This window comes from Hippichthys cyanospilos, chromosome 15, assembly GCF_059441005.1.
Source record: "Hippichthys cyanospilos isolate Australia breed blue-spotted pipefish chromosome 15, RoL_Hcya_1.0, whole genome shotgun sequence".
Classification (NCBI taxonomy): Eukaryota; Metazoa; Chordata; class Actinopteri; order Syngnathiformes; family Syngnathidae; genus Hippichthys; species Hippichthys cyanospilos.
In genome coordinates, this window is record NC_142383.1 from 4,342,501 (window position 1) to 4,354,862 (window position 12,362).

The following is a 12,362-nucleotide window of genomic DNA, read 5'->3' on the forward strand; positions in this document are numbered from 1 at the left end:
TCACCCCAAAATGGGCAAAGTATTGCTCAGGGGTTAATAAACCTTTAACATGTTGGCTACTCCTCGCTGAAGTACGATGTAGCCTACCGTAATTCATTTCAGGTTCCGTTTCGGATTAGCAAGTATAATTTGCTTTTCCAGAGACCGAACACTAATTAATTTATCTGCCATTCTGCTGTTCCAAGTTGGATGTTCTCGGCTTTAAATGTCTGTAAAGACCCTAACCCTAAGCAATGTCAAATAAGGTAACCGCCACCAACAGTGTCCCCTCCTCCTTAATATTTTGATGACACATGCAGCAGCACGAGGATTTGTGACTTGGGTTGCCAAAATAGGGTTTTGAGCTTTCTACATATGAAAGCTCTAACATATGTCAAGCTGTGTTTTAACCTGAAATCTAACAAAACCTAGCACTCTTAATAATATGAATTGTTCAAAAACCAGTTGGGTTCATTTCAGTGAGCGATTGATTCTCAGTTTTGAGTTTCCATGTGTTTATATGACATTCCAAACCATACCTCACAAACAGTGATTCAAAACTGCTTATTTGAAGCCTTGCTGTAACAAGCTCCACACACTGGTGTCATTATAGCATTTGTATTTGATTATCTTGATGGATGTCAAAATTTAAAAATGTGTTTATATAAGGAGAAGAAGAATAGCCCAGTGCCACATCTAGACAACATTTCTTGCATGGTGTTAAGGTCATCCAAACTCTCTTTCCAGGCCAGCCAGAGACAAAACAATAACAGAAAGGCATTGAATACAAGCATACAATGGTATGTGCAAGACCTAGTTTAGAGGTATGTGAAAAATGCAAAGGCTCCATACGTAAGTCAATGACGTATCTATCAGGAGAAAAATAGTGGCCATTGTGTGCAACTGCCCCAAATAGTCCATTTGTTACTTTGTATGTTTGTGTTTCATTATTTCAGAATTATCTTCAGTAGCAGGCTGGGCAACCCCCCCCCCCTCCCCTCGGCCCTAAAACACAACAAATCCTCTTTGAACCATGACAAATAATGTTTCCTATTGACATAGTTTAAAAATTCACCATGAAGAGGCATTCAATTAGTCCACTCTAATGCAGATCAGCTTCTCTGGCCTCAATAATTACCATAGTCAGTTAAAACAATAAACTGTCCTGGCAGAGGCATGTCGCTCTAGTTAATTATCATCCCACATGCTGAAGAGGCCACATGAGACTATTTGTGTTCAAATAAAGGGAGAGAAGTCTGGGAAACACTGAATCACACAAACTCCAATTCCAAGCAGTGTGCCGGAAAGAAGAGGCTTTGTTTATTTTTGGATCAAGTACAACACTAAAAATGAACCAATACATGCATCTCTTGTCATTTGATGGGATTACAAAAAAAAAAAAAAAAAAAAGGTTGCATGACATCTTTTATTACATCTACAGATGGGGGGAAAAACCCACAGTCATGCATGAAAATGATTACAATACTGATATATCGACCATTTCTAGTATATTGACCTCTCAATTGGTCTAAATTGCACCGATGCCAGGCAGAAAATGATTCACTATAATGTGGGATCTTATATTTGAGTGAAACCTCCTACTTGCTTTCAAGTGAGATTCCAAATTGCCCATATCACAGTTCAGGGTCACCCCTTTCTAAAATCAAAACACACACTGTGTAGGACCCAGAGCTGGACAAGCCATTGACCATGGCATGCAGATGCCCGATGAAATGGCATCTTTAGCGGGTGAGGCAGTGCTCTTAGTTAATTTTAATGACATTTTGCAATTAATAATTTTTTGTTTATTTAATTATTTATTTTTTACTCAAGAGACCAGCCCATAAACAACTAGGAGCAGCTCAACAAGAAGCAAACGTTATCAGTAAATTGTGCCAATCAACTCCATTGGCCAAGATACACTATCCAGGAGTCACAGAGGGAACATTTGACAGCCAATACTGAAAAACTAGGATACCTGAAGAGAATCACATGATTCCTAAAGTTGACATGAATCAGATTCAGTGTGTTCACCCGGTGACAAGCAGGCAACATGAGTGGAGGTTCACTGTTTGTTGTGCGGTCCAAATCTCATGGACTCACAAAGCAGGTCAGTCTAAAAGCCAGGGCCAATTTCTTGCACAGGTCCAGGCTTGGGAGGACCTCATTTTTTGCAAGGGACCTCGTTTTGCTCAGTAACAGCAGATTTCATCCCTCATTTCAATCTGTCGTAATTGTCACCACCTGTGTCATCAGACCCCGTTGGTAATCCTGATTTGCGCAAAAGGCACACAACAGAGAATGGGAATTTGCACATCTATTACATTATAATTACTCGCAAGGGGTGTCCAAATCAGCACCTTTTGCTTAAGAGTGAGACGATGTCTGCTCTAAAAACTTCTCGACAGCTGACAAAACAGAGCGAATGCTCCCAGCCGCATTTGCAGAGCAAGACTTGACATGTCATATAAACCATAGCATGAGTCAGGAGCAAGCAAGAGGGAAAAGAAGCAAAAAAAAAAAAACAGAGAGGGAGAGAGAGTGTGTGAGTGAATTTCCGAACACACCCTAGGTAGGAACCTAGCCTCTGTTTAGACTAAACACCGCCTCCTATCCACCAACACAAATGATTTTTGTTTTGTTTGTTTGTTTGCTTTCATTACAGCTGTTAACGCTTCACCGATAGCAAATTTTGCCCAACGGCATCTTGTGGTAAGGTCATTTTGTATCTATCAATAATATATTAGGGATGGGGAGAGGCTGATGAGGAATCGGAACCAACATTTGAACATTATGCTCTTAATATGGTCTAATATATGCACCGCCACTGGTACAAACACAAAATTCCGATCTTGTATTTGTAAAATCAGAAACAAGCAGCAAAAATCAAATATTTGATCAATCTTAAGGGCAGCCATTTTGCTACTTGCTGTCAAGTAAAATGACTAATTTGACAGTGCCTAAAGGCTCAGCTTGCAGATGTCACATGACCAAAAAACACATGAGACATGATGCTCTTAACTTGATCACTTAATCATTCTAATGTCATTTTCAGTTGACAGCAACTGACAAAATGGCCATTCTCTTAGACGGATAATAAAAGAGGTTGATCTTGCTGATTTATTCCAACTAGACAAATGCAATATTATTCAAAATACTGTATTCAGACAAGAGGGGGTGCATAGAACATATTACTGTAAGTAAAATGTTATTTTTGACTTTCCCTTTTTGACCACACAAGCATCCACTTAAACCACCCACCAACATTTTACCCAGTTTCATTAACCTTACCATCATAATAGCCGAGAAGCTGCGTGAAGAGAGGCGACGAAGATACAAGTAATGGGCTTCTCGGGACCAGCAGAACTTGCGGTTGGACTTAAAAAGAGCAGCAGCAGTCTGGTCAGATCCAGGCTGGTCCCTGTGAAACAAAAATAACATGACTATGCTATGATTTATAATTTTATGCAATATGAATTCAGAAATCAAGAAAATTAACAGAAAAGAAGATCCATACAATAAAACGGCTAGGGCTGGGTGAATAATAAATTTAAGGAGCTAGTTTGCCGCATTATAGTTGCCAATTCAGCAATCTGGTTATATACAGAAGGTCAATAGATGATCCACACATTTTTGTGCCTAAATCCACATTAGAATAAATAAATAAATAAATAAATACAGTAAATAAATCAATAACGATAATAGATAATAATCTATTCATGACATCTATCATTTTAGACAGTATCAGCCATTTATTAAAAAAAAAAAAATCTGCGAATGTAAAGAATTACATTTCATGTTTTGTCCTCACAAACCTCTAGGATAATAAGAACAGACTAATAAAACTATTAAAAATGATTACTCTAATAATGATTGTCAAAAAAAATTACATTGGCACTCTGAGCGGCACAACGAGAAAGATTGAAACTTTATTTAAGTATGAAGCGATGAGAGCTGTAAACAGGATGTTACATCAGATGGAGGACCTCAATTGACCCTTGGGACTAAGGAAAAAGTTTGTGGATCTCTGTGAAATACATATAAAAATAACTACTTTCAACTAATTTGTAGGCTGGTACTGTAGTACACATTACATGTTCGGTGGCATAACTAATGTAAAACTCTTACATTTTTCATGTTATCATAAAACCATGTATTTTAAAATGTCTTTTTGACCATGGCAAGCGTAGAAGCCAATGTTTATATTCAAATTTAAGTGTGACAATTTTCAAATTAGTTGCAATGATTTGATGACGCAACTCCAAGAAATGTCACTATGTAATGCTTCTCAAAGCGCTAAGATTATCCATGAAACTACAGTATAACAGATTAAGTGTAATCAATTAAATACATACTTAAAGAGTTATTTTGTTTAAATTACCATAATCTAATTTTAATCTCTAACTTTTTTGCTTTCTGGATGATGTTTACGAGATCAGTTTTTATGTATAGGGCTTCTTTGTGATTTAGTTGTTGGGGATTGGAAAACAAAGATAAAGCACACTTGAAGTGGGCACTTATTGGCTCCTGTTGTGGGTGGTAAGGAAAGTTCAGAAGCAGAAAAAAGACTGGAGGCACATGAGAGAGTTGTTGGTTCTAAGAATGGTAAATTTAACATGAAAAAAGCCCTCCGAGAGCATCTTTGAAAAAAGGTAAAAGTGACATACATTCTTTGTAATGGGCGCTTGCTTACCACAGAAGCAGCTCAAGTTTGGCCTATCACATCAACACAAAGCACGCAGATGCAACTGCAGCCACAGTTAATGCTAGCAACAAAGATGCTACTGTAGCAAGCCATAGCAAAGGTCTTTGCCAAACTAAGCCCATGTGTGAGCAAGTCATTAGCTAAAAGGATGGAAAAAAGAGAAGGAAGAAATCTTTACTTATCCACAATTACTACTTTATAGACAAAAACGTTTTGTTCACTTTTGGTATTACAGTATACCTTATACCACAATCGTATTCCGTTGCACACTAACTTCAACATAACACCACCGCTAAATCACATTAAATTGCAAAGTTAATACGAAAAAAAAAAGCAAATTCAGAACACTTGCATTGATTACAGTGGTATACAACGGTAAGGTAGCTGGGCCCAAGCCATCCACATATCATTTTGCGCTCATACATCATACAAAAAGCCTTAAGTACTTCACAAAAGCAAATGACATCACCTTCCTTAAACTCTTATTCAAAAGTATTAGTTAGTCATGAGTGATGGATAGGCTAAACCAAACCCTATAACAGTAGCCTTGAGGGGCACTCTTGACAATTCTTGGCCCAACAAAAAAGCAACCTCTGAAAGACGTGTTGCAAATTTGAGGTTGTGATTGGGACTGACATATGTGAGCCTTATTTTGTTGGAGTAGAAATTCAAGTTAGCACTATTTTGATAAAATGCATGATAACAAAAAAAATGCTCTGTCTATGAAAGAAAGATATTCTGCTTGTTCCTGCAGAACCCAAGCCTCTATACTTAATTTGCCATCTAAACTCCATGCATGAAAATGGCCATAATACTGGTATGTTAGTAGGGATTTCTGAGTTACTCCTGATTGAACAATTGCACCAAATAAAAAGAAATTAAAAAAAAAAAAAAAAAAAAAAAAATTGGGTGTCAGACTAATTTGCATTGTTAAATTTATGGGGCTTCTGCTTTTACGAAGCTAAAGGTGCTTAATTTCCACTAACATAGAGCGGTAGTTGTGGAATGCAGAGGGGTGAAACGAGATTGAAAAAATGATGACTGTGGTCAGAGGCCTTTCTGCTTGGACCTTGAGACAATACTTGAAAAAGGATAAGAATAAAGTATGAGCCTACTAGACAGAATGCAGAGGTGGGCAGTCCGTCTGTGACAGACCGACTTTTGCAGACGAACTGCCGGATGACGAAAACATTTTAAAGATGACGGACAAAGAAAGACAAAACCGTGGATTTCATCCCTCATTTTAATTCCATTGTTGTAATCATCACGACCTGTGTCACCTGACACCGTTGGTAATGGTTTATCACCAAGTTAAATCTGCTAATTTGTTGATATGAGTTTGATATGAGCACCAGCACACCATGTGTGTTGCCCATGCAATGGGCACTATCACACAACTATACCATCACAGATGTTGGCTTTTGAACTTTGCAGCTAACTGTTAATTGATAAGGGTTTTCTGAAGTTTTCTTAAGCCCACGAATAAATATCCTTTACACAGTCATATCGATTTTTATATCAGTGCTACCTGAGGGATGGAAGGTAATGGGCATTCAATGGTGGTTTTCAGCCTTGGCGCTTACAGGTATGAAGTTCTTCACATTCTTTAAATCTTTAGATATTATTGTCTGTAGATGATGGAATTTCTAAATCCTCACAAATAAACATTAAAATAATATGTTAAGACTGTTTTTTAGAAAATGGATGGATGGATGAAGGAATTGATGGATAGATGGATGCTCACCAAGTGGTGATCCTCGCCCCATCTGTGCTTGTAAAGACTGAGCCTTTTGGGGATGCTCCTTTTATACCCTATCATGACATTCACCTGTTTCTAAATAGGTTAGTTCACTCGTGGAATGGGTTAAAGTTTAGGAAAGAATGACTCCAGAGGTTCAAGACATTCAAATACCATGATGTGTATGCCTCCTAGTGGGCGTGATTGTTTATTAACACATTAAGCCAATGTACAGCATATGTGTTGATGCGTCGATACTAGGTATTGTGTTGTTGGTTTAGTGTTTTTTGTGATAAACTACCTCATTAGGGCAATTAATTCATTGAAGGGAATCTTGTAAAGTTATCTTTAGCTTTTGACTTAAGATGATGTAGTAAAATGCCAACCTCTGACGGAACGTAACCATCCAGTTTTTAAAATTGGCAGCGACAAATTTGAATTAAAAGAGTGACAATGTTACTCAAAAAAAAAAATCAAAAGCACATTTCTGAATAACGATGGATGGATGATGTACAATATTCAACAAAATGGAACATTTTCTGTTTTCATTATTTAGCTTTGTAATGTGTTAACAACTGCTAGCAATAGCAACCCACAACTCCTTTGTTGAGAGAAACCCTCAGCTTTGGTACACAAACATAAAAGAACACGCCGAGTGTTCAGGAAGCCACTCCCCTCCAAAAAGGAACAATGAACCAATTGTGTTTACTATAGATTGAAAACAATTGCATTTGACAGTGAATGTGAATGACACGACTTCAACATTTCAGCTTTGTATTTACAGGTGTTTACATGTAATTCCGACACACAAATTAAGTATTATTTATAATAAAAAATGAACGTTTATTATTTGTAATAAAACATGAACTTTTAACCTGAACACAAAGTACTGCACAAAGACAGATTAAATAAAAAAATAATTAATATTTACTGACATCAGTCAATACTCAATAAATGGTACCAGCATGTTGAAAGAAAACAAGTCCAAACCTGTGTACTCCCAGTTGAGACGAATGTGGGCTTAACCGATTTCGCATGCGATCCAGTAACCAACATGCATTGAGATTGACAGCAATATTTTGTGGTTGAGGAGATCAGAATGCATGATAGAACCTGCTCCATTTCCACACACTGACTTATCAAAGTATGAGGAAAGGCTAAACATTTCTAGTGACAGTGCTCCTGGAATGATATATGATTAAACTGCACCACAATATGTTAGAATGTTGCATATGCTCGTCTTAGAGTTGTACTCTACAGTTGGAATGCATTGTCTGATTGAAGTTGTTAGAGCCTTCCATATTTCATACCTTATAACCTTGGTGACTTGATGCATTTCTTAATTGATAAGATGCAGCACAATGTAGCCATTTTGTTGCTTTTTGAAACATTATAGTGTGTTGGTGGGTTTGGGAAACGATAATGTGTGGTGCGTTGTGTGTGGATGAATGTTGTTTCTGGGGTAATTATTATTTGGGGTAGAGCAGGTTACCAAAATGACTGATATTTGTTTCATAATGAGAGACTGATTGGGTATTAAAATTGAATGATCCAGACTGGCCCCTACAAGCCACTGTGGATGTACAAAATCGCATGTACCATAAATTATGGTTTTGCTTGTTTCAACATAACACTCATACACTCTAATTCCTTTCTGTCATAATATTACAAGCCTGTGACTGAAATATTCAGAGGGGATGCAGAAAGAATCTCACTGTACTTAGGACTACATATCGGTTTTTTTTATTTTTTTTATGGCTGATTTACATTAATCTAAACAGATGGTCTTGTGTTCAGTTTTACAGGATCTATCATTTTTTTAAATTACTATTACACAAGGCACTACTTTGCAGAATTTTTAACACAGACATATTTGAAGTAAGCTCTGTTTGTCATTATGGGAATATCAAAATAGATGGAAGAACGATATATTAATTATACATCCTAATTAAAAAAAAAAAACTCACATTCTTTGTAAATTCATTTTGCCAATTAAACATATGTCTGTGGAGATTACTACCACTAATAGCTATCATCTGACAGAGGTTTCCCTATTTTAATCTGGCAGCTAATGCTAACATTGAAAAGTAAGGCTTTGAATTCTTTCAGATTTCAGTCATCAACTGCAATGTGTCACCAAGGTTATGACTGATGGTGTGTGTCTTGCATAGCAGTGCAGGATGAGTTGAGATTACATTTCACTATAAAACATTGCTACTGATTAGATGAAAAGAATAAAGTAGTAGCAGTAGTAGTAGTAGTAGTAGTAGTAACATCTTACTATAATTACTAATGTACAACTGAGTCAGCCACTGCATCAGATGAAAGACCATTTGGAAAAAACAAATTACGTACATGTCAAGGCACACAAAGTAGCGGAACTCACCCAGGCGGTCTCCACAGTTTCCTGCCCGGTGGAAGAAGTTCTCGTTTGTTTAGGGGCACAATCCCCATTGCTGCCTGCATGATGGTAATGAACTTCTTAAACTTCATCTTCTAAAACTCCAATGCAAAAGTGCATCACACGGATCGCATCATCGATTAGCAGTGTCCCATTTTCTAACAAAGACCAGAATCACCTCCACATGTTTTCTCATTTTTTTCTGCATTGCCAAGACTCCAAACTCCTCCTTGTCGCTTCGAACAAGCCCCAAAACAGCGATGATGCTGTGGCGTGACTACTACGAGTACTGTCCCTGACCGCACAGTCTGACAGATGTCCTTTTGGCTTGTCCCAGTGATGAAGGATCAAAGGAAAACAAACGGCCACGTTCCTGCCAGGCGGTGGGCCGGCCGAGAGAGGATGACAGCACGTCACTCTTACATAATTGTGGAGCTTCTCTGAATATTAGACTAATGAAAACACAGCTTCTGCCATCACAGCGGCTGCTGCCGTAGGGATAACTGGAATTAAGCCCTTGACAGATCATGCATGCTCCCCGCCCCCTTCTCCTCTAATCCCTCAACCAGGCTAAGTCTTCTCACCATTTATACCCAGACAGAACCATCCTACCGCACACTGGCAAACACACATCCCCTTCAGCTGGGCTAACCCTGTATAGTGGGTTAACTCAGGACAGAACTTAAGCTTTGTGTGATTGAACCTGAAATTGTGAATTCAAATGACCGGAGCATGATATTAGCATGAAAAACCTATTTTGAGAGCTTTATGAGGATTTTGAGTGCATAATCATGACTTTGAGCATAAAGCTGTCTTTCAAAATGCTCTTGCTATAATATATGATCCAAACCTTTTCTACATTGATTCTACTCACCAGGGACGCAGCCTATCACAGCGGACTTTTGACCAAGAGGTGGGTTATCCCTCAAACGGTCACCAGCCAGTCACGGGCAGATATGAACAAACAACTATTTACACTCACGTTTAAGCCAAAAGTTCGTGTTCAATGAAACAAACATGCAAGAACGGGAAGCTCATGCAAACTTCATAAATTAAGGCCAGAGCTACAGTCTTGTGAATATTCATTTATTTATTCTGCAAACCAAGTATCCTCACTACGATGAATGATCAAAAATTGACTTGACTTCAAATTTGTATGATCACACTTTGTAAAAATGGAATTTTTTATTTTCACATTATGTAGTAATTAAAATTTCTTGTTGACATGCTTCAGATTGACCCATCAATGATTATTTGTATTGACATCCTTTAATATTGAACGAGTGTAAAAAGTGTGGTTATGATAATTGTGATGTAATATCTTTAGACCATTTTAATATACACCTTCATATTTAATGATCCTCACTTATTGAAATAAAATAGTTGAATATACTTTGTTTATCTTTTGTCAAAATAAAAGGGCATTAATTGCAGAACTGTGGTTGCCATTGATGCTAATTCTTTTCAAATACTACATAATGAGAGTTGACTGGAAGGTAAGCAGTAGAAAACCACATTGGCAACCCAGTTAAAATCAGAGATTGAAATTTCATAATTTTGACAAGAACCAAAATATTTTGGGTTTTCAGAAATAAAGATTACCAGTGAGTTCAAATGGTGACCCAATTCGAATCGATAATTTTTCCTTTCAATGTCAATCACGAGATTTCACGGTTTACAATAATGAATGTCACAGAGATAAAGTAAATTTTACTGAAATGTGCACTTTTATTTGTGTGTGACTGTATTTTGAGAAGGGAAAAATACTCATACCGACTTCTTCACAACATACCGACACTGCAATGTAATTACAGAGTGCCTGTTAATGCATTTAAAACGACTCAGGTTCAATAACAGTTATTGGTGCTGGAATTGAAATACAACAAAATATTATTTAATCAAGTTTCACTGTCCACCATGAGACAATATTTTGGCAGAAAACAATTTTGCCACAGATAATACATAGAGTCACAGCCACAGAAAGTACAAGAAGAAGTTCCAAAAAAAAAAGTCAACTTGCATGCACATATCTATTCAAGCACACTTATCAGCAGGAATTTAAAAGTGCACAGTTCAGGTTAGGGATGGCAGGGCTTATTGGTAGAGTGATCATTATATGTTATAATTTTGATCCCCAGTCATTGTGACCATGTAGAAGTATGTTTGAGCGTGATAATAAATCCCCAGGTGCTCATGATGCTGCGTGGGTGAATGAGTAGTTGATAAAACGCTTTGGAAGCCGTAATTGTTAGAGCACAATATAAATGAAGTACCATGACCACTTCGTATTTTGTGACGCAAACAGCTAATGTTATGGTATCCATTTGATTCCTGGATGTATTGACTGCATGATGGCTTTTCTTCACAGTTCAGAGGTAATTCTCTATGTTTAGTTGCTCACTTGTACCGATGTTTAAGCTGAATAGTTTTTTGTATGAAAGTAATGAAGCTGTTCAAGTGTAAAAGTAATTCACGTAAAAATAATTTGGTACTTGAGTGTGCAGTTTTTGTTGTCCATGTACCAGCCGTGCAAATAAACAATGGAGGAAACCACACATTCAACAATCTCCAGCAAACAAAGAGCCCAATGAACTACCCTTATTTATACATAACACAATGCAGTAATTTAAAACATTTTAATTAAGTGGGATACAGAATTTCTGTTTTGGGCTCACATGTCACACCCTTGGACCATATTTTCTGAGAACCACCTTTTACCAGTGTGCTTAAAGGAAAAATAAATAAATAAATGTCAACCCACATCAAACATGTTCAGGCATCTTCAAAGACACAATTTCTAATTCAATTTAATGGGAAATTAAATTGAAATGTCAAAACCTTTTTCATTGTCTTCTGTTTACTTGAAGTGCACCTCCGGATATCCCAAATTGAGGTCTTGATGGATGAAACGGGCAATACTGTACACTTTGATGAATATATTGTGTTCCAGTTTTTGTGTCGAATCATGTATTCATTCCAAAATCACCAGTTAGTTTTTCCACGATGCAGAAGACTTTCTTCACTGCCCTTAGTATTATTACTATTAGCGCTAAATGCGCTAGCTAAGTAATCTCAGCATGGCAAGCTGCATCTTTTCTTGTCACCCTTCCTATTTTTCTATTAACTATGTATTAATTTGTCGCATAATATACATTCTTATCTGGAAACAGTGATACCTAACCATCCATTACTGTTGAGCCTTTGAAGCTGTAACATTTGCATCACCCCTTCGCTGTCGCACACGCATACTCACACACACACACACACACACACACACACACACACACACACACACACACACACACACACACACACACATATACATATGCACATGTCCAAACACAAATACATACATACTAGGTTGACGTAAATCCAGCAGCACGCTTTTTTGTCATTTCATGCATCCAATATCTTTCCTTGTCTGCTCTGTGGCAGACTTTCTTCATAGCATGAATACTGTAAAATTATCCTTGCAGATGGCCAAATTCCTGCCAAAAAAAGCTTTTCACCAAGTGTCCAGTATCCATGTTATGCTGCTA

At 37.3% G+C, this 12,362-nt stretch overlaps 1 protein-coding gene across 4 annotated transcripts in view; it reads right to left on the reverse strand.

Moving 5' to 3' along the window:
* Window positions 1-9,271, reverse strand: part of tjp2a (tight junction protein 2a (zona occludens 2)) — a 43,426-nt gene extending 34,155 nt beyond the window's left edge. Inside the window, exons 1-2 of one of the 4 annotated variants that reach the window (XM_088434335.1) lie at window positions 8,809-9,271; window positions 3,271-3,400 (exon numbers count right to left, since the gene is read on the reverse strand). In XM_088434335.1, coding sequence (XP_088290461.1) covers window positions 3,271-3,400; window positions 8,809-8,915 — 237 coding nt within the window. In that variant the 5' untranslated portion in view covers window positions 8,916-9,271. The remainder of the gene's footprint in view (window positions 1-3,270; window positions 3,401-8,808) is intronic. The other 3 variants (XM_088434336.1, XM_088434333.1, XM_088434334.1) reach the window with 3 other exon arrangements.
* Window positions 9,272-12,362: the final 3,091 nt, after the last annotated feature.